The 23,078-nt window shown below is 40.8% G+C and overlaps 2 protein-coding genes across 3 annotated transcripts in view; one reads left to right on the top strand and one right to left on the bottom strand.

Moving 5' to 3' along the window:
* The first annotated feature begins 184 nt into the window (after positions 1-184).
* glt1d1 (glycosyltransferase 1 domain containing 1) lies at positions 185-20,428 on the top strand. Of its 2 annotated transcripts, XM_083912503.1 has the most exons (12): positions 185-595; positions 967-1,118; positions 1,272-1,377; positions 3,810-3,861; positions 4,670-4,706; positions 5,367-5,423; positions 12,194-12,292; positions 13,810-13,859; positions 15,957-16,000; positions 16,472-16,592; positions 17,140-17,238; positions 19,507-20,428. In XM_083912503.1, exons 1-12 carry the CDS (start codon positions 528-530, stop codon positions 19,651-19,653), a joined length of 1,032 nt encoding a protein of 343 aa, XP_083768629.1. In that variant the 5' UTR covers positions 185-527; the 3' UTR covers positions 19,654-20,428. The 2 variants fall into 2 exon arrangements, with proteins under 2 accessions (XP_083768629.1, XP_083768630.1); XM_083912504.1 differs by lacking the exon at positions 12,194-12,292.
* A 546-nt stretch (positions 20,429-20,974) lies between these two features.
* LOC310945807 (transmembrane protein 132D) overlaps positions 20,975-23,078 on the bottom strand; it is a gene marked incomplete at both ends in the record, with an annotated part of 29,037 nt that continues 26,933 nt past the window's right edge. Inside the window, 3 exons of the mRNA XM_083912019.1 lie at positions 20,975-22,303; positions 22,393-22,584; positions 22,778-23,042. Coding sequence (XP_083768145.1) covers positions 20,975-22,303; positions 22,393-22,584; positions 22,778-23,042 — 1,786 coding nt within the window. The remainder of the gene's footprint in view (positions 22,304-22,392; positions 22,585-22,777; positions 23,043-23,078) is intronic.

The raw sequence follows: 23,078 nt of genomic DNA on the forward strand, positions 1-23,078 counted from the left end.
AATGTACCCGACTCGCCTTGTAAAGTAAAGCGAGCAGCCTTATCCATGTGATTTGGAAGTCTGTTCCGGTTTCGCAGTCTCCGCATCATCGAGAGAAGGAAGTGGCTCCCTGTTGTTTTATCCCCCCACATATTTTTGTTATCGCTGATTCTGGCATTCACAAACGTGTCAAGAGACAGGAGTATTGGATAGGTTGTTTTACTCGGTCTTAAATGATAGTCTCGAAAGAAAATTATTGAAATGGGTCAACAGTGCCCGTGTAGTATGTGCTACCGTCATGTGTTTCCAGGGGAACATATAGGAGACGGACTTGTAAACATTCAAGCGTGTGTGCGCTGCCAACTAATAATGAGCTAACGTTAGCGTTTCAGCTGTGCTCTACGTGTAACCTGCAGCCATGGATTCAGGAAATGTGATAAGAGTTCCGTGTAACGGAGGTACCGAAATAGCACACAGAGGCTCTGCTTGCTGCATTATTCCTCCTGGTTTTCACTAATGTCTATATGCCAGACCAGCCTTAAGTGAATATGAAATTACTATTTCTTGCTTGCCTGAGCCCCAAAACTGGGAACCACACCACAGCTGAGAGAATAAGGTAATTCACGTTTAAGTGTAGCTATCTACAACAGCTGTTGCTAATTGTTATTTCTGGTGACGCTGCATTGAGGCAATATAAGTGTATTTATCTATGTCAAATTAAAACTGTCTACTGTTCAGTGGCTTTAGTAAAACATCTGTAACATGATTCAACTACCTCCCTTACTCCACAATGGCTTTAGTATTTCAGCTTTAACATGATTAAGGAAGAGGAAGCTGTGGGTAGACGACTGCAATAAACCAACAAATTGATTATAGATGATGAGTAAAACCAAGCTTTTTGAAAGTTAGTTTTAATGTTTGTAACTTCACTTAACCATAATCCCTTTCCGTAAGCCAGACATTAGTCGTGTGTTTCTTTTATTCTAGGTCCCACATTGAATCAGCAGGACACACTTGTGAGCTCAGAGATGCAGCAGCCTTTCAGTCTCCTGCTGAGGTGGCAAACCTAATATCTCGAAATCCTCCATTTGAAGGTGCACTGGCCATTCATCTGTTCAGAGCAGGCAGACTTCTCTTAGGTAAACATCCGTGCTGTTCTATGATGTATTGGCTTATCTCCATACCTTAAGTCATTTGTGTTTGTCAACAAAATATTAGACACCTAGGAGTATACTGCTACCTCACCCACAAATGTCAGGACCTTTCTGTTTTATGTCTAACCTTTACACCAGACATCCAAGTACCCTTTGGCGTTATCTTTGGCGGAACAGATATAAATGAAGATGTGAAAGTTGAACAGAAGCGTGTGGTTATGGAGCAGGTGCTACTCAAAGCCAGGTGATGTTGCCGCAACCTACTATTATAACCTATTTGATTCCATATAGCTCCAAAATAAGTGCATTCATTTTACTCATTGACTCAACACATTCACACAGAAAGTACACCTTTTCGTAACTGTGTTTGGAAAAGTTTGTGAAAATATGTGGTGTTCTATCTGTGGAGATCTACAGTAACAGGTTGCATAATAACTATACATAATGAAGAATGTGATTTCTGTCCCATCGGTTTATTAGGGTGTTGGGTGTATTTTGATATTCAGATGCTAATAACCACTATTTTTTGAACTACCCTAGGATTTTTGAGTGTATAATTATGATAGTCTTTAACATCTAATAGCAGCAGGAAAAGCAAAGCTAATAACATGCCATGTGACATGTTATCTTTTGAGTCTGTTTAAACAACTTGTTGTGAAATTTTGTTTTTTTTTAAAGTGGTCGTACAGTCATCTTAAAGGGATAGTTTAGATTTAAGGAGAGGGATAAGATGGTGGTTAGCCAACCCCAGTTTGAAGAAGCAGGCAGGAGGAGATGCACGTGAGCTAAGCAATGTTCTGCTGTGGACGGGGGCAGCAGCTTAATGTATTTGAGACACCTAAAAATTCATGCAAAAAAATCTATTTTAGTTTAAGGGCGCACTCACACTGTCCATCCGTACCATGCCTCATGATTTAGGGTAGTTGTCCCCCCCCCCTCTCCCCCGCGGCCCAGGCCCGTTTCTATTCACACTGCCTGGGCCTCGCGGTGAATGCTTCTTGCTTGCCTATACGTCATTACGCCGTAACACGTCACACGCGTTGATTGACGTCATCGTGATGCGTCACTTTGTTTACGAATTCTCATCGACCTCAGAGTGTTTGTGCATCTTGTCCAACTCTTTTTGAATATTTTCATCTGACCAAATCTGCAGTAAACACTCCACCTTTCGCCGCCATTGCTTTAAATTTCTGCGCTTGGTCCGTCGTTCTTTTTTCTATGTCCGAACAGGCGCGCATAAAATGACGTCAGAACCGCCGTAGACCTCGTGCTCGTACACGTGCGCACGCTCGTGCTCGTACCTGTGCAAAGTGGCTTTACAAAAGCCCACCTCTCCCAAACGGGCCGTGCTCACGCTGGTCAAACAAACTAGGCTTTAGCTGTGAAACGTGCTTGGGCACGATACGGATGGACAGTGTGAGTGCGCCCTAAGTGTACTCCTGCCTGCTTCTGCAAACTGGGGGCATGCCGATTGTCATCTACTAAATATGGATAAGCACTTCATACAACGCCACTTCCATAAATCCAAACTATCCCTTTAATTTATCACTAATATACACTTGATTGATGATTAAAACCAAATATGCGATTAATGTATCACAACATGTTTTACTTGTTTACTGCTTTTATAGAAGTTTGATGCAGAAGTCACCATCCCCCATTGCCATCCAGTCGATGAGACCATTCACACCTCTTTACTGAAGTTGTTTATATGACATCTACACAACCTCTACCGTCATTCACCATGTGATCTTCAGTCAGAATAACAAATCTCCTATATTGCTTCATCAGCCAAAAACCAAAGTGATCACATTTGCGACCAGTGGGAATGTATTAGATATTGCCACAAGTCCCTGCATATCCCTACCTATGTAATGCAATATATTAAAGACAGATTTCACCATTACTTGAATTGTTGCAAAGTATTTTAATTGAACAGGGTATCAGTTTTTTCTTTGGGGGGGGGGGGGGACTGGATCCCCACAAGATCCCCAAGTGCCTTGAGTACTGGCATCAAAGGATGAGACTGAACACTGCAAGCCACCCCCAGCTGCGCAGGTTGTGTGTTCTCTTCTTCCCTAGTTTAACTTTGAAAATATAATGTACACAAAGGCTTATCAATATCCTGTCCTGTGCCCTGATCAGACCGTGATTATGATGAAAATAGATGGTAGGGCATCCATCTAGTAAATCTAAGGGGATAATTGCCTTCTGGGAGAACTGGGGAGATCCAGGTCTCATGACTTCAAACATCTGAATCCACACACCTCCCGCTGCTTGTGCCTTCTCACAAAAACCTTGATCATGAAATTCAGTCACCACTTTGAGCCCGTTGGCCCATTTAATAATGCACGCTCACACGCGCAAATTATTATCTCCCCACTGTTCTTTGCTCTACATTCCCTTTGTTTTCCTCTTTGTATTCTTGGTGTATTCATCCTTAAATCCTTTGCCTCCAGACCACAAGCAGTTTTGCTGCTCTCACATATTCAGCCTTAACCTGGAGACTTTTTGGTTTTACCGCTGTTACAACTGCTTTTTCCTCTATTGTTGTCAAAATTGTCTTCGCTTGTAAAGGGCTAAAATTTACTGACAGTAATGAAAGTTCTGGTTTTACTGAAATGTTTTTTTAAGAGGCTCATAATTATGTTTGTTTTGTTGTTGTTGTTTTATCAGGTTTGCAGTTGCTTTCACGGACAAACTGAAAGAAGAGGCAAAGTTCATTTTGGTATGATTAGACTATTTTAATAGACCAACTACAGTAGTTATATCTATATAAGCATTGATGATTGCATGGGCAAGTCTGTCCCTTGTGGCATACAAGTTTTACTAAGAATGTCTATACTGTATGTGCCTAATTTGTGGTTAATCATTATGTTTCTTATTGCACAGACGCATACACAAACATCTGGAAACTATTTCATCATTAACAAAGGATTGACCCCTGTATTGCACAACAGACAGTAAACTGCTTCAATACAGCAGACAGGCTCTTACTACACAAACGCAATATCCTGCCCCGCCATGTAATAGTTTTGGCATCAAAACAACATTATCATGTCTTATTTTCCGATTAGATTCCAGCCATAGGTTGCAGATTGAGGCGAGTGGCATGCTTTATCTTTGCCATTTAGTGCTAACGGCAGGCAGACAGGACAGGCACTGAGAGGCATCGGCGTACTTTTTTATTGTGACAGAAAACACACATAGGGGATGAATCTCATGTGATAACATCCAGTCAATTTCCTTTCCATCCCCTCTGATTTATTTGCTAGCATCCCCATTATCTTAGCAACTGCCTTCCTGACTCTCTTTTAAAGTTTGGATTTTGATTAAATATACGTGGAGCAAAACAAGCGATAATTGTCTGTTTCTATTGTGTGACAGAAAGGGAAACAAGCACTGTTATTAATTAATCAAATGTAATTTGTATAAACAAAAACAACCAATAATTGCAGATTAATTAAGAACGCTTATTTATGTTTTGGTATGTGTTCTAACCAAAATTTTCCAATTATTTTTTTCTTTCCTTGAAGCTGTCCCAGAGCAGTAAAATCTATGTCCAGCCCCAAGGTAAGCTCTGCAGGGTGAATGTAAGCTCTGCAGGGTGAATATCCCTGCTTGATGCTGTGCATCCCTGACTGGCCATTGAAGTGTTGCATTAATCAGCTTTTTTCTCCATTATTATGCTGTCTGCAGCACAGAGTTGTATTTGTTATTGCCATTGGCCACCGTGCCATGTAGGACAGCCCAAATCACTCTTCCATGTTGTTTCCCACCAGTAGCCTTGTTTGGCAAATAGTGTACCTTCATAGATTAGAGCAGAGCCCTGGGCCAGATGCATGGCTAAGCCCTGACCAGCAAAAGCTTATTTTATAGTAGTGTGATCACTATCACAGTACCTTTGACATGTGCCACAAAACAGTTTTTAAATACATTAAAACTATTATGTTATTGTATATTAAACATTGTATTATGTTTAATATATTGTTTTATACAAACACTGTGTGTAATATAAATAAGGGTTGTAAAGAACATTGGATGTGTCACATAATAAAAACAAAGTTCAGGATCAGAAAAACAATTATTTAACTTTTTTCATCTAATTACTTATTCATATTTTAACTAAAAATACACATTGATTTTTTTTTGCATAATGGTTATTAGTATTGATGTACAGTTAAAGCTTTAACAAGTACCCTGTTCCTTGTATTTGTCCATGTTATTTTAAAGGTATCCAGACGGAAGTGAGTGAAAAATTCTGCTGGACTGAATTTTTGAGGAGCTCAGGTAACCTTACTGCTTTAAAGCTGAAGTCTTTAACTTTCTATGTAAAAAATGTTTTTTTCTTTTTCATAGTAGCTGAAACTGTCAGTATATATTCGGGCAGCACAATGAGAAGGATGATCTTTACAAAAGTAATGTTTCTCTACCTCCATTTTTCTTTCCAGTCTGCTCCAAGAGCCCTCTCTGTGTGCTCCTAATGGCATCTGCTAGTTTCAACCACACCAGAAGAAAAATAACCACTCAGAGTTGAGGACTCTCTGAAGCAGCGTCAATGACTGCTCTCAAATAGTGAAACTACGCAGCTGCTCAAATATGAATCAATATTCTGTTACTTTATTTCCTATTTCTTGCATAAAGTAATTTCAGAAATATATTTAAGTGTATGGTTTAGCTGTAAAATGAGAAAGATGGTGACCAAGTCGAGTACTTAATGCAAGAAATATGCAAACTGATTCTTATTTGATCAGCACTGTCAAGTTAGAGAGTTTGACCGGAGGTCATGAGTAGTCATTGATGCTGAGTCAGTGATTCCTCAGCTGTGATTGCTTGTCGGTTAAGCACAGTGGATGTAGCAGATGACAAAAGGAGCAGACGGAGATAGGCACATTACTTTTTCATAGATCGTTTTTCACAGACCTGCCACTGTCGGAGTAGTATAGTAACTATTTCAGCAAAAATAAAAATGTGTTCTTTACAGGAAGTTACCAACTTCAGCTTTAATTCTAGCTGTTGTCTAATGTGATATCATCCACAGGCCGCACTGTGTTTCTCCGATTTGTTGTAGTACAACATATTTCCCTATGAAAGCCATTCTAAGGGGAGATCTGCGGATCATCCAGAATAAGCAAATAAAACTTGGTTGCTGTACTCACCCTTTATACCAGGGCTGAAACATAACCTTTAAATGATTGTGATACATATATACATACATGCTTTGAATTTGCTGTATTTTAGCTTGATATTTTTGTGCTCTTTTCCAACAACTTGTTACTGGCAAATAACATTTTGGTCACACACTGAGTCAGTCTGGTCTAAGCATTAAAACTTAGCCGACAGTCGTGGCTCACCGTGGCTATATTATACTAAGGCTATAGCCAGGATAGTTGTGTCCACTAAACATTAGTAGGACAATTGCATGATACAGTGTTCAATGCAATAAAATGTAAAGGTACTTAAATGTAAGCTCTCTTGTAAAATTTGTCTTATTGATGTTGTGTACATAAAAGCCCTCTGCCGTATTCTAAACTGCATCCTTCCATCCTTTTCGCCACTATTTGTCTAGTGTAGTGCAGTGGAGCTACCACTGGGAGCATGAACAGGGATACAGCCTGAAAAGTACCAATCAGAGAACATACTCTACATTTACTTACTGCCATGATAGATGCATCACTCTGGTGGTCAGGGAGGCCAGAGTTTGTAGCAGAATTCCCTTTTCTCATCCAGTCTTCCAATTCCCAATTGAATAGCTCGGTTAATAATATGCACTGTTACTCCGAGCATCCCCAACACAAACAGCCCGGATTTTAAATTGGACATTGTAAGGTGATGTCCATCCCAGGTACATTAGTGCACATAGAGAGCAGCGTTGAGTATGGAGAGGAACAGTTGATGAATAGCTCTCTGGTTCGGGGCCATTTGTCACCACGTTTCACAAGTAATACTAATTGCGCACAGTCACTTCTCCATTTGTTATGTCTGAAAAAGGCGTTTCCTCAGTGATGAAAGCACTTTAATGTGGCTCATGGTTGCTTTTAGAGCTGTAAACATTGGTCCAGTTTTGTGCATGCTGCCTGATTGTGTTGATTTTTTGTTGATGTGGTTCGGATGAGTTTAAAATCGATGAGAACAATTTTGGTTTTTCGTTTCCACAGTTGTTTTTGCACAGTGACAAGACAACACGTGCTCTAGATTTTTTCTTGTGTTCCTGCAGTCTATACTTAGTTGTTGTTGTAAATGTCCTCTTAGGTGGTGTTGGCTTCCTGTTGTCTTAAAGATCAGGTATTCCATGTCCTTCTTTTGAACACTTTGTCACCTTCAACAATCCGTTTCATCATGTTTTAGTTTTACTCAAACGTAACAATGCAGTCTGACAGAACTGACTTGTCACAATCTGTATTCTTGTGTGACTTAATTGAATCATTACTAAGAGTAAAATCTAGAGTCTGTTGTGCTGTTCAATGAAGGTGTGTGGAGGTTTGAGTGTTTTGAATAAATATATTTTCTTGCCCTGTGTTGCAGTGGCATACTTTTGAAAACAAACCTCCGTCAGTGAACAAACAAGCTGACTGAAGACACACGTATGAGTGTCTGAGTTATCTTTTGGGGGTCACCCTCCAAAGGCACAGACTACAGCACTGGGATCCAGCAGCTGTCGGTCCATGAAAGTCCCTCTGTGTATGTTGTGTGTGGCCCCTGCTGTGTGCCTTGTGAGGTAGGGGCATACATGAAGAACTGCACAGTCGAGTGAGCAGCAAGGCTTTGAATCACTGAAGGATGAGAGAAAACAAGTAGGGGGTCTGTTGTTACCTTGTCCAGCTACTTGATCATCAAGGGATAGCGTGATTATTGAATAATATACACAGGAAGCTTTGCTGAAGTCTTTGTACAAATTCAATCAATTTAATTAAAAAAATGTAAGGATGAGTGAAGGCTAGAAATCACATTTAATGCCTATCGTCATCTTATAGTGTGGGTGCAGGGTTAGGGAACAGTCTTTGTGCCACGGGGGCATGTCTTGCTTGAAAGTGGCCTCATGTTCCTTGGTCGTAATAGCATGATGAGTTATCGGACTGTTTATTATTGAGACAAAACAATAGTTAAATGTGTGGCTATCAAAAATACATCACTGACATAGATGCCAAAAAAATATGTTTTCCCACAACTTGGCTCACCCTTAACTTTTCACAGGCACACTGTTCATTGCGATCTGTATTGGTTGTTTGTGTCTTTTGTTTAAAGGTATAATATATAACATTTCCTCATTAAATTCCTGAAACGACTAAACCTACTGAATGTATGTAGAATCTGTAACTGAATCCGTAGTTTCAGTCAGCGACACGGGTCATGTCCTTCCGTTGGCTGCCGATGGTGTCATGAAACCTTTAACGCGTCTCGTTGCTCTAACTTCCACCACAACGAGAGATAAGTGAGCCTTCAGGGCGTCTGTCAGAGAGCCAAATGGGAAACAGATGATACTGTCAATATTTCAGAGAGTAATTGTGAATCACAATGTCACCGAATTGTATTCACTAATAGTTATGAACATTTTTTTCTGCCACTCAGCATTATTTTTTTCATCAACTGCATGCAACATGGTAATGAAAAGTTAAGAGGTGTGCATTCTGTCGCCTGCAGCTCTTCATCTAACAGCTCGCTGTGGCTCCTCTTTCCATTAACCCTGCAATATTTCACACTGATCCGCCGTCAAATTGCCGAAAATGACCGCTGTCTTGTTTTGTAGACACATTTTGGATTAACAATGGCAGTGGTTGTCAAGCTCACTGACAAACTCATTGCATTTCCTGTGACTACTTCATACTAAGCAACTTGTGCTTCACCAGCTTTTAATTTGAAGCTTCAGCAGTGGGAAATGTTCAGTTTGCATTAGAAGTAACTTAATATTGCATTTATTTCAGAAGCATCACCACAGACATCTAGTTTGTAATACTCCAAATGTATAAATACTGTGATATTTTCATCAAGCGGCCATAGGCTCAATCACTGTTGTGACCTCATTTGGTGATAGTGACTTAACAGAAAGTTCTTTAAATATCTGAAAACCTCGCATATACAGTGAAATTGTTGATTATCATTCATCTTTATTAGGTAAATATGGGTCACCTGTGTAGTTTTGTTAGTATATGTGATTTCCTCTTGTTTTATCATTATTCCCTGTAGTATCCATTCTCTGTATCACTCTGTGCCACTCAACAGATTAATAGGAGCTGTTCAGGTAGATATGTGCTCCCACATTCATTCACACACACACACATGCACACGTACTGATCAAAGCATTGGGGGATTGTTCAGAATGCCCTTCTGAATTCAAAGGCAAACTAACAAAAATGTCTTTTGTGTAGAACACAGAACTGCAAGGAGAGAGAAAAGAGTGCTGCTGGCACTGCAGATGATTTGTACAATTTTGTCTCTTCTCCCCAGAGGAAAGATGAATTGCGTCTAGGATCCAATAGGGACCTTTTTTTATTATTATTATGTCTTTGAATTTCATGCTCATTTTGACACATCTGTGCTCTGGTATGAATTCAGCTACCCTTCATTATTTCTCTGCACTTTGTCTCGAGGTAGTGACATGTTTGTTTCCCCTCAGTTGACGTGCTTTCTCATCCTGAGAATCAATGTGAGGAAGTTCAAAGATGAAGAGCTTTTTTTGACAATCGGTTTCTAGGATCAGGGTCAATGCCCAGATTCTACGCTGTCATTTTAAGATGCTCCTTAATAGCATTAAAAGAGCTGCCTCAGCCTCCTGATCGGGACTTACTGGCAGAAGGGGATTTCACTCCACTGTCGCTGTCTCTTAAGCACGTGCTTGTGTCTGTCTGTTGTATTATTCCTGAAAGGCTTTATTTCTTGGTTTGTTACAGACTACTTTCCAAATGCTTATGCTTACTTCGCCTCAATTTGGATTCAACAGTGCTAGCAGTACCACTTCAACATTTATAAAGAATCCTTTTGGGTCATTGTCGAGCATAAAAGGTAATGGATTAAACATCTATTAACCCTCTACAGTTCAAAAAACATTTTACATCTGCTTGTTTTGGTATAAATAAAAGTGTTTTTTCAGCCAGCAAACCTCAACCTTTTAGGTGTTGCATTTACACCAATCTCACTTCCATGAAACAAAGAAACTATGCATGACAGCTATAAAACTGATCAAATATCCTCACATGAGGTTTATATACCACTTGGCAATCTACCAAACTGTTGGATGCATTATGTTTTACAGATATTCATGGTCCCCCAGAGGATCAAACATACTGTACTGACTATGATGATCCCCGGACTTTTCCTCTCGTCTCAACAACAGGTCAAAATTTTCAAAACAAATGAATCCACTGGACTAATTGGCACAACGTTTTGTACAGACATTTGTTTCCCAGACGATGTATCCTAATTCCTTTGGTGATTACTTAACTTTTCATCTGTGGCCATCATCAGGTCAAGATTTCATTTAACTGTGGTTAAAAGAAGAACAAAATAAAGCAACCTTTATTAGTCCCTTGAGGGGCTATTCAATTTTGACTAAATAGCTGCAAAGCTAAAGACATTCCCATCAGCCTTAGTAGTAGTAGTGTTGGGTGCCAAATCACAAACCATAGCATGCTAACACACCAAACTAAGATGTTGAACATGGTAAACATACCTGCTAAACAACAGCATGTTAGCAAAAGAACAGCATTTGTATCACAGTTTGAAGTGCTGGAAATTTCAGGATTGATTCGGCTCAGCGTGAACATGAGTCTGATAAACAAGATGCTTCCGTCCATGTTAATAAAATATCCTTGATTATATTTTTTTGGGTTGTAAGTTTTCTGTCTCCAAACCACAAACACTTGGTTGGGATCAGCATGTTAGCACTTCCATTGTGAGGATGCTACCCTCTGTCACTAGGCCGTAAAGGTAATTCCACTCCACCTTCACTATTAAATATTTTATAGAGGAAATGTGTAAGTAATTATCTATTTAAAACAGGTTCAAGTTCTGCTCTCAACCTTCCGCTTGCCTCTCCGATGGCCCTGTCAGACCTCGCTCCTCTTTGCTGTAATTTATTATTATAATAGTTATTATTATATTAAATTGTATAGTATATAATGATGAAAATGATAAAGTCATATTATTAGATTTAAATTGCCGTTATATTTATTTTCACTATAACCTTAACACCATGTCGTTTTCATTCTATGTGCCGTACATCATACAGCCTACTCCTTACTCCGCATACCAACCTGTTCTGGATCACTAAACATAGATACCTATCACTGTTTCTCATCCAAACATCCAAGCAAATCATTTCTACGCTTGGACAGTTATCATTACATCGTAACTGCTTCATGTTCATGTCTGTCCATTATGTATATCTTTTTCTTTGTATCTTTCTATGTATATATGTCAAATTATTTATCACATTATTGCACCAATAAATAATAGAAGTTCCGGTTTCCTAATTGGTGAGAGAGGTCAGAGATGTCAGTATAGTGTGTGCTGCCATCGCGGTGGTACAGGGCTTTGTTGTTAAGGTCAGGACTTGTAGCTGTTGTATTTGGAAGGTCAGGTGCAGAACAGCTCTTGGCAGTGAGCACTGCTGTATGCCTGCCAGTTTTCTGACTAATCTCTGGATTGATCCTGAAAGTTGGATGATCTGGGGAAAGGAGGCGATTTAGTGGCACAGCCTCTCAATTAAAGCAAGGCTCTCAAAACGTTTGATGTTGTTAGCGTGATGTTGGGTTAGCTAATTTTAATAGAGGGCTGTTCAGTGAGCAAATTGTCACCCGAACATTGTCACTCTGTAGTTATGATGCTGTATTACACACTGATTAGGCTGCAACCTTCCTATGGTTTCATCAGTCTATGTCCCCACTGAGTGTTACAACTCTGATCAGAGAATTGTGCGAGCACATTAGTCACTGCTGTCTTATTTTTCCTCATGACCTTGGGTGATTTATTGCTTTCATTATCTGCTGATGTACTCGGGATGTTCATTATGCAGTGTTTTGATATTGTGGTGCTGTATATCTGTGTGTCTGGCATCTCTCCAGGTGTAAGCAGCGAACATGTGGACGAGCTGCGTGTCTTCATGTTGGTCTGTGGTCTCAGAAGAGTCAAGGACCCCCTCTATTTGGTGGAGTTTTTTTCCGGTATACCAGATAATTCATTCTGTTTACCATCTGTTTTGTATATGTAGAGGTAGACAAACACATCCAGTAATATAGCAAGTAGCCAGGCTAAAAGAGGGGTGGTGTTTCTTGCCGGCATGTTTTCAGCATGTTCAACCTTAAAGGGATATTGTGGATTTTGAAGTGGGGTTGAACGAGGAGAGAGTGTATTATCTACAGTCGATGGCCATCAGCACGCCCCCAATTTGGAAAAGCAGAGAGGAGCACTTGCCGGAAGCTAAACAATGTGCTGTGCATGCGGGCAGCAGCAAAACCTACTTTAGCCATTTATATATTTGAAATATTTTCCTCGCTTTACCTTAACATCAGACAGCCCTTTCTGGCGGGGAACCGAAGCTATTATCTATGCTCTTCAAAGCCAACAGACCCCAGTAGCAAAATCAAAGTAACCCATCCCAATAGACCAATAGACCGACTCCTGTGTTCTGTGGGGTTAAATGACTGTATTGGTCAAGGGAGTCTGGTGCCTTTGAAGGGAGCATAGATGATAGAAAGGGCTGTCTGATGGCAAGATAAAGCAGTTAAAATATTCTAAATAGATCCATCCATCCATCCATCTTCAACCACTTGTCCTTATCAGGGGGGTGCTGGAGCCGATCCCAGCTGCGTAAGGCTGGGTACACCCTGGACAGGAAGCCAGTCTTTTGCAGTGTACATAGAGACAAACAGAGATAGATGACCATTCACACTCATATTCACACCTACGGACAATTTATAATCCTCAATTAACCTAACACGTGCATGTCTTTGGACTGTGGGAGGAAACCAGAGAACCCGGAGAAAACCCACACAGACACGGGGAGAACATGCAAACATTCTAAATATGTCATACATACATATACTTTATAGCAGTCTGTGTCAGTACTACTCATGTTTCCTTCTCCAAAACCCCACTTTAAAATATCCCTTTAATGTCATGTAAACCACAAAATTGCAAAGCCCTTCTGACTGCATTTCTGTAGTAGCCTGTGGTAGAGGCTATGTCTTCATTAATTAGGAATGAAGTTAGATCTCAGCGGTTGAGTTTCAGAGAATTAAAAAATGAATGTGAACGTGCAATGAGATTCTCCTTACAGCTCATGTTGGCCCCACAAAGATATTCATCTTGTCGAGTCTTGCCTTTCTGCTGTTTCTTTTTATGATGACTATATTATATATCTTATATGTATCTCATATATTCAGCTGTCAGAATTGCCACTGATTAGAAACATCAGTGGGTCAAACTCTTTTACTGTATGTGACAATCATAGCACACAGTTCAACAACATTGTATATTGATGTTTTAGCCAAATAGGAGAACTAGATGTGTGTGGATTTTCACATTGCAATTATTGCAATGTTATTGTTCTATCCACATCCAAACATGTGGTCACTAGTAAGCTTAAATACATTTTATGCAAACGCAGCTTTACTACTGTTGCTTATTTTTTCTTTGTGTTTCTGTTTTTCATGACCACTTTTATTTTGTGTTTTTTCAGAGTGGCATTGTGAGAATCCGCTGAATGTGTTGGTCATTATTGGGCCAAAGGTGAGTGTACAATCATTATACCATTCCATGTGTCTCCCTCTGTACCCTGACTCTTTGGGCATAGAAACGTTCAATTCAAGTGGCCTCTAATTGGATGTAGCAGAGATATTGGCTTTAGCTGTTTAGCTGGAATTAACGGACATCGCTGAGAGGAAATGGCAATCTTTTGTGAACAGGGACGATGGTCAGCTGACGTAGTGGTCCGGTTTCTTTTTGTGTCCAACTGGCTGACTGCTTGACAAACTGATGCATTGACTGCACTTGCCTTTGACTCATGACCTGTAAAAACCTAGGGATGGGCATTAATATGGACATGCGCTGGTATAAATTACAACCAAAGCAGTTTGTCGCCCTGTCACACGGCATGATGCTTGTGTCCTGTGTATCATTCCTGAGGACATTAACTGCACATATAAAGCGACGTGGTGTCAAGTATATCAAAAAAAAGCAATTTGACTCTGACAGCATCCCATGATTTACGATATTTGTAAATCACGCAGTCAGCCAGGCAGTCAAATCAGAGCAGGGAGCTTTATACATTTACTGTAAAAGTTTTTTGTTTGTTTTTTTACTGATTGCACCTTTATGTTAGAGTCAAATTATATTCAGGCCAACAGCGGCAGCTTAGTGCTCTTACTACTGTACATTTCCCCCCCTCCATTTCATATTCAGTCTCTCACTCATTGATCTGTCTGTATGTTTGTCTTCATCCTCTCTCCTGCTGACTTGCTTTGATATGATGTACCGTATTTTAGTGTCTGTTCTTTCATTCTAACAGTGATGTCAGGCAAAAGGTATGTTCTGCTTTAGATTTGCTCCACAACAACTCAATTAGACACAGCCTAGGGCTTACACACAGTCTGACTGCCGCTTCTTGCTCCGTTATGCTTTGTTGTTGTTTGTTGAAATGATTCATTGGAAGCACAGACGTGTGATTCATCTCGACACCACTGAATCACAGGGAAAGTGTTTGTTTGTTTGTTCATCTGAGAAATGGAAAGCCATATATTTTTTCTTAATAATAAACATGTATTTGTATGACGGCCAGTTTTCCCCTGAATAATTATGGCATTCCTCCCCTGGTTAAAAAGATTATTGAATAGATTTAATGAAGTGACCGTAAATATTCTAAAAAACGGACGTGAGAATGAGACATTCTTTGCTCAGGCTGTCATGATGTCCTATAAACCCGCAGCTACTTCATTCAAGTAATAAGCGCTCTGGCTGCACAGCATCTGTCATTAAGAGGAAAATTCAGGTCAGTTTGTCAGCGATGACACATCTTACTCCTCTGTAACTGGGCTTTTTTAAGCACCACGGCGTGCAGCATAATCTGTATTATTAGAATTGAACATAACAAATCTAAAGATTATTCTAAAAAATGTAACTTTACATCTTGGGACGTTAGTAGGCTTTTGCACCAAATACTCTTTTCTTAAAAACAAGTAAATATGTGGCAAAGTACAAAACAGCATTGCCGTCATGACAAAACAGGTAAGGTATGATAGATTAACTATGAAGAATTTAAACTTTGATATAGCGTCTGCCTTCTCCTTCTGACTGGTCACGGCCTTCCCCTCTGCTTCCTTTTGATTCACCGTGCATCATAACAGAATCAGTTCAGTGCTTAAATTATTTGTGTTTGTCAATACAGCCTTTATGGGGATCTATCCCCTGCTGCTTGTACAATGACTGCTAAATCCCAGATTACACCAGGATACAAAAACGTTCTCAGATTCTTTGATTTTTAATGCACACATGCTTTAAAAGCAGATTCCATTTAGAAATGCCATGAGCTATAACATGAAAGAGAAAAAAAAAAGTAGCAGCTTGCTTGGCAGCATCTTTGACCTAAATTGCTATGCTTTGACTTTTCTGCGGGCATACTAATGCAAGCAAATCCCACATTGCAATTAATCAGATTGGCCACCCACCTCACCCTGACCCCAATCTCTGAAAATACAGGATTTTCAGAGAATGATTTGCTCATGATAGAAATGATTAATTGTGTCATTGTTTATTTCATCCTTTAGATTAAGTCATCGCTGCTATCCTTTCAGGTTTCACTTGTCTTTGTAATGTTTCTGTCTTTCCTAGATCGATCCTGTATTTACTGTCAAAGTAGAAGCTGTTGTAAAAAGGTAAGCCTTCTTTGTTGTTTTCATTTCTTTACCCGTTACACATCTCATAAAAGGAAACACGAGGTTTGACAGTGTAATTGCCAAGACTTTTCTGCTGTGTGGAATTTGTTTGACTGTTTGTCCTTCCATCCTTCCAATTAGCTCATGTGGGAATATCAATGCATGTGTAGCTAACATTAATCTTGACAAATAGAATAAAAATCTGAGGGGGGCGCCAACATCCTCTCTTTTATTTTATCCATCCTCCCACTCTCAAGTCTCGGCTGATCTTTCAGTTTCGCCGAGAGCCACCTCAACAAAACTCTTTGCGGCAGAAAGCCGCCCTCTCTGGTTAGGGCTTTACCTGGACTCTTTGTGCACGTCACACACCGTGAAACTGAGTTTCCTGTCCTGAGCTTGTCACTGCTCTTTAGCATCATTCACGCCTCTGTTAGCCCTGAGTCACGCAGAACTAGCTTTGACACTCTGCAGAACAGCAGGGGTCTTCTTGGCCCAGGAGAGGAGCCAACAGGAGCTTCATGCTGCCATGAAGAGGTGCTTCGCCGTGGTTAACAGCTCCGTCTCAGAGGGCATGTCAGCAGCCATTTTGGAGGTAAACATCTCAAGGGGTCATGGGTAACTGGACAATAGCATGTCCTGACTTCAGCTGCTAAACACAATGTTGTCTGTGTATAGCTCATGCATTGTGGTGCACAATAATATTTCCGTAATGAGAAGTTTATTTATCAATGTATAAACAAAAAACTTGCCACACAAAGACCTTGAAAAATGTAAATTGTGAATATTTACAGGAGTTCTTATCTCACTGTTTGTTCCTAAGCTACAGTGCTATCTGACCACTTCAGGGACGGTTACCCAAATTAATTGCTTGACTCCAACCTTCCCATTCCTGAGTGAACAAACCCTGCAAATCCACTTACTTACTTAATCCACTCTCTTTTAAACCCAGTCGGTTAAGACAATCCACAGTAGGCTTAAAGTCTGATTAGTATGTTAGCATGTTTCACTCAACAACCTGGTGAAGTCATTACAACATCCAATGTGCTTTTTCATAATAATGAAAAAATGAGTGAGTAAATTTGTCTTTGACGCTTTGAATCTCAGCGACTTTTGAATAATTAATGTCTCCGCTCTAATAGGCCATGGATCTCGGGGTACCTGTGTTGGCCAGGGACATCCCAGGAAATGCAGCCGTAGTGCAGCATGAGCACACTGGCCTGTTGTACTCGTCTCCTCAGGTATATACTGTGACAAACACTGACCAGGTCACCACATGCATTTAAACCCCATTAAGCTTTAACGCTGACTGTGTTGATGGAACACAGAGAGCACATACTGCATATACACTGTAGCTGACCTCAACTGACCAGAAAAGTACTGCATGCTAATACTGTAAGTAGTACTGAAGCACTGTCTCAGGATGACTGCAGAAATGTATGTCCTCTTTCCAAGCATAGATTTAGCTGAAAGGGACCGTTCAACCCAAAATATATATATATATTTTTTATCTCTCCTGTAGAGCATTTGTCAATCTAGATTGTTTTGTAATGTTGGAGATTTCGGCCCTAGAGATGTCTGCCTTCTCTTGAATATAATGGAACTAGATGGTTCTCGGCTCGTGGTGCTCAAAGCGCCAAAAAATATATATCTGAAAAACAAGCAGCATTGTCTCCTCAGGAAATCATGATCCTGGTCATGAGGTTGGTGGGTGAAGTTAGGTAGAAAGAAAATAGTTCCTACATGAAACTAACTGGGTCATTATTTCTGGAAAGAGACATTGCTGTTGAGTTTTTCCAAATTGATTTGAGCACAACAAGCCAAGTGCCATCTAGTTCTATTATATATTTATATATATAATATATATATTTTTAAGAGAGGGAAGATATCCCTACAGCTGATATCTCCAACACTGGACAACTCACACTAAATCAATCTAGATTGATAAACAGCAATACAGGTATTAATAATTATTTTTGATTTTGGTGTGAACTTTCCCTTTAAAACTCTCGCAATTTTAAGAATGAAAAATGTATATAATTTTGTCAAACTTTGTACTTTAAATTCTTAGCATTGGTTCAATCTGAGGAGATAAAATAAAACAAAAGGGGCTGATGTTTCCCCTGCTGCTTAGATTAGAATCAAAAAGGGCAGCCTTCAGGGACAGAGCAAAGATACAACATTACCATGTAGTGATGCAACATATAGCAGGGAAGTGCAAAGTGGGGAGCTCCCATGAGAGCTTTTCAGTGTGATATGTAATGAAGTTTGATGCAAAAGGAGAAAATCATAGGTTAAGGCAAACTGATGGAGGGCCTGAGCGTGGAGCTGTCAAGACTGCGTTCTCTCGACACTCTTGCGTGATGTTGTTGTAATGGCAGAGATAAGTCCTCTCCAGGGGGGTGGGGTCACGTGTGCTGTGCTCAGCTCAGCTGCCAGGAGGAAGCTCTTACAGATGGTTGCAGAGACTTGGACTGGATAAACCATGCGCTCAGCCAGGACCGATGGGCAGCGAGTGCTAGTCTTTCATCCAAAAAGTTTTCCTGCAGTGGATCACACTTGAGACTTTTTCAGCATGCTTTAAAATCCCCTCTTATTTGTGATTGACAGTGTTTCTGCTTCTTTAAGCTTTCAAAGTAATTACACAAGGAGTGTAGGTATCAAGAAATGTGTCAAAAGGAACAAACACATGAGCACTTGAAAGATTTAAAGAGAAAAATGGCACTTTCTTCCTGACTCTATAATTTGCACTAAGAGTGAAGTGATCATAAGTATGCTGCTCATAAATTGAGCTTTAATCCTGTTGCTGAGGATTTATAGCTCTCATATGGCCATACTGAAGAGCCGTTTGCTACCAAGAGCCTCTCCAGACATAATCACATCACTTGAATGAAGTAAAGTGCATTGGCCTGCTGACTGGCAGTGGCTAAAACTTTGTTTGCCCATTGGCTCTGGGCTTCAGCGAATGTTGGCTGCCATGTTGCAGGAACACTTTAAGGCACTTTCACTTCATTTTGTCGGAGGCCTCTTGCAGTCTGCTGGGCCAACAGATGAGCAATTGGGATTTTGGATGCTGTGTGGGTACAACACTTCTCAGTCAACGCTCAGCGACGACACCATTACTCATTTCCTAATTGTCTCATTTTCACCCTCATCTTCCCCTCCCCATCTCCCCGTGACAGCTGGTGTGGCAGCATTGTTTCACTGTTGCAGTCACTTTGTTCGTCTTTTATAAACAAACAAGAGGTGGCAGCAATTAGGATAGACTGAAAAGGTCTATTGGACAGCCATGTTTGAATCTGGAGCCACAAATAACTCCAGCCTTTGGCAACGGACAGACTTTTTTTTGAAATATTTACTAATCAGCACGCAGGCTTTTTTCTGAGTTCTGTTCACATGCCTTGGATTATCTTTTATGCTTGAAAAACGTATCTCCGGGGAGCTTCAGTTGCGAGCATTAAGTGGCATTTGGCAGTTAAAGTGACTTGTTTTGCTTTTTTCCCTGCCAGGAATTTGTGCATCAATCTCAAAGGCTGTTGTTAGATCATGAGCTGAGAGAGAGAGTGGTGAGAAATGGAAAACGCTACATGGAAGAGCATCACAGCCTGGAACAGGAGAGAGAAACCTACCAGCGGCTGCTGGACACTCTGCTCTGAAAGTTCAATCCCACTCTGTATACTTTCTCAGGAACTTCCATTATATAGAGCAGGGCGTTACACCAGTGTATTTACCTTGCATAGGTATAACTATCACAGAGCTCTTTATTCCCAGTCTTTAAAGAAATCAGGCTACAAACTTGCTGTACAAAATAATGCTGTTTTATCTGCACTGCCAGATTGAAATTATGCTGCACTTTGAACCAAAGACCTAGAGTAGCAATGGCTGTTTGTCCTGTCTTTTATGTATTTGAAATTGATGATGTATTTTTTTATTTATGGTTTGGTATAGATATATAAAAGGCATGGGATCTCTGTTTATTCATTCTACTTAATAAAAGGGAAAACTACTCCACTGTTTTGGGGTTTTTTTTGGGGGTGGGTGGCGATCTACAAAATGTATTTTCATTGAGTCTATTGAGACAAAAATAGCTGTTTGTCATACTTAAATCTCTTTTCCAGCGTGTATGCTACCAAATTTGTTTTCAATAAAGTGCAACAGTTGGGTTGCACATATTCAAGGGTTAAGCGAAAACTCAATTTGTTTAAATGGCAGAAGGGTTCATTGGTTCATGTAATGGTTGATTTTGGCAACAGGCTGGGACATGGGCAGGTTAAGGAAACATGAATGTTCTCTCAGGTTTTGCACTATGCCACGTTTTCTGAACTGTAAAATTGAACTTTACACCAAATAATGACAAACATCAATAAACTATACTATACTATTACTAGAGAGCATATACTTCAGAAAAATTACATAGGAAAATCAAGTGAAAAGCAGTATTCAAGATCATAGTGTTTTAATGGAAAAAAAAACAAATTAGATCAACTTAAATTTACAAAGATAAGGGTCTTTGATATTGCGTAATAGAAAACACCTATTTCAGTTCGAATTATGTTTAATCAAAGCCACATATTTTGTGAAACCCATATCTGTCAGACTGTATTATTATTATTACTATGTATTATGACCGATAATAAATGTATTTATTTTGGATTCTTTTTCAGTGTGTCTTTACACTGCGCATACCAGCATGGGAGTGCAATAATTTAGAGAAGTAAATATCCACATGCAGCAGTATCATTTGGTGGCTTTAAACATTGTGTAAATAAGAGTCCATCTGCTCAACCACCTAACACGCATCCACACTCAATTATTAACAATAATATACAGAACATGTACATATAAAAGGCCTTGACAGGTAATGAAATGTAGAGGGCAATTCCAAAATCACATTTAGACAGTTATTAGAGTTAACAAAGGCATTGAGGTGATCAAAGCCACATCTACTGTACATGTGAGGTCTTATCAGGTTCTGTATTATAACTGGTCCCCAGGCTCTGTAATGGGCACTTGGGGTTCCTCCTCACAACTGTCCTCCTTTCCAACCCAGTGGATGCCATGGCCATTCTCCCTTGGCGGGAGATGTGGTGAATGCTGGCGCTCCAGAGTGGAGAAGGTGGTGAACTGGACTCTCTTTCTCTTGCTGGTGGGTGAGTGGAGGGACTCTGTGTGCATAGGTTTGCTCCTATGGGAGCCCACGCAGCTGATAGGCGAGTCTGTAACCGAGGCCAGGCAGCTGGGCCTTCTGGACAGAGTGGCGGTCTTATCAGGCCCAATGTCTATGACAGTGGTTGTAGTTTGGGAGTCTTGCTGGACAGGACTGCCTGGCACACTCATCACCAGCTCAGCATCTGTGCCAAGCCATACCCAATCATGTCTGTGCCCTGTGGGCTCCTGGCCATGAGATGGAGGCTTCTTGTGCCTAAATTTTACAACATATGAGATGCAATTAACCAGAAAGACAAGAATGGCCAGGCAGAAGACTCCCAACAGAGCGTACATGCCAATCTCCAAGTCTGTGAGGGGCCTGTTGGCCAGCATTTCTTCACCACCAATTTCTACCTCTGCCATTTCCTGCCCTGGTACCTCCACCTTGGTAGGAAAGTTGTTATAGTTCACCAGGTTCCCAGGAGCCTTTACAGTGCTGGTAAAGCTAACACTGCCCATATCCTCCACTATCATATTGTCTGAGCCATATGCTTTGCTGCTGTCACTGGGGCTGTTCATTAGGCTGATATTCACTATGCTGGTAGGACTGCCAGGGTCTCCTGAATTGCTGGTTTTGCCCACTCCTCCGAGGCTGCCACTGGTGATGAAGGTTCTTTGTGTAGATTTGATTGTGGTTGTGGTCTTCTGCATGGCACTCTCCTCTCTATCTGAGGTTGAGCTGCGAGGTGGAGGACCCTGGGGTGGCTTCCTCTGTTTCCTCTCGCTGTCCATCTCTTTCCCATCATTCCCATAGTCACTGCTGTTGTCCTTTAAACTAACAGTGCTACTGTCAGTGCTGCTGGTATTGTCATCTGTGCGTTGACTGTTCAATTGAAACTTGACCTTGAGGCTTCCGGTGCCCACAGCAACTGTGCTTTTGCGTTTAGACTTCTGGCATGACTCACAGATGGACATCTCTACTCTGACCAGGACTCCCTCACCCTCACCTTCTGCTACCACAGCGGGAGTTGTTTCCTGCACAGACACCACCCCCAGATCTAGAGATGTCACTGTCACTCTGTAGAAAGCAGGATCATAAATGTCAAGAGGCGTCTGGTTTCCATCACTGAACTGCACCCAGGCACTGACCAAAGCTTCCTGAAAGTACAGAAAATAGGAGAAATTATAGTTGTGCTTTTAATCTACTTTTTCATCTTTTAGAAACTGTAATTGATTTACAGTGTTACCTGTTTTGGGCTCTGTAAAATCTCCTGTGTGGTTGTGGTAGCCAGGATGGCCCGATTGCTTCCGGCACTTAGCTGTAGAGTCATGGAGAGGCCTGTGACCAGCTGGACTCCCAACTCTGTGATGGTCACTTTGTCATCTACAACTTTGATAGTTGTCTTAGCCAAGATTACGTCAGACAGTGGAGAAAACACCTGTCACAGAACATTATCAGATACGGGAAATTATTTATTGTGCCCCATGTATGGCCTTGTAAAACTAGACAACTTTTGTCTACTCACAGAGTAAACTAATTCATCCAATCCAGGTTCTAGCTGCTTTTTGCTATGACATTAGTAACAGGTTGTTTGGACTAAGGTTAATCCAAGCAGTAGTTCAGTCCATTACCTGGATAGAGGTGGTCCCGACGTCTCGTCCTGACAGCACCCTTCCTGCCTGCAGCCTTGCCACTCGAGAGTCCTCGACCTTCATGAAGTATCGAACCAGCCTTGTGACATCCACCTGCCAATCTGAGCCCAGGAAATAGGCCTTAGGATCCTGAGGGTCCTCTGGCTCTGCCACAAAGTGAGTCAGCACCCGCACCAGGGCATGCTGAAACTGCAGCATGCAGCCCTTCCCCTTCCTGTCGTCTTCTTCACTGTTCCAGCCAGGTCTGGGACATTAGCACAAAAACACACATGCAAGTCAC

Source organism: Echiichthys vipera (assembly GCF_963691815.1).
Source record: "Echiichthys vipera genome assembly, chromosome: 4".
Lineage (NCBI taxonomy): Eukaryota > Metazoa > Chordata > Actinopteri > Perciformes > Trachinidae > Echiichthys > Echiichthys vipera.

Coding starts and splice junctions, on each gene's coding strand:
- glt1d1 (XM_083912503.1), top strand. CDS start 528: ATGAAATTACTATTTCTTGCTTGCCTGAGCCCCAAAACTGGGAACCAC. Junction 4,707..5,366: donor AATCTATGTCCAGCCCCAAG/GTAAGCTCTGCA, acceptor GTTATTTTAAAG/GTATCCAGACGGAAGTGAGT. Junction 5,424..12,193: donor TGAATTTTTGAGGAGCTCAG/GTAACCTTACTG, acceptor GCATCTCTCCAG/GTGTAAGCAGCGAACATGTG.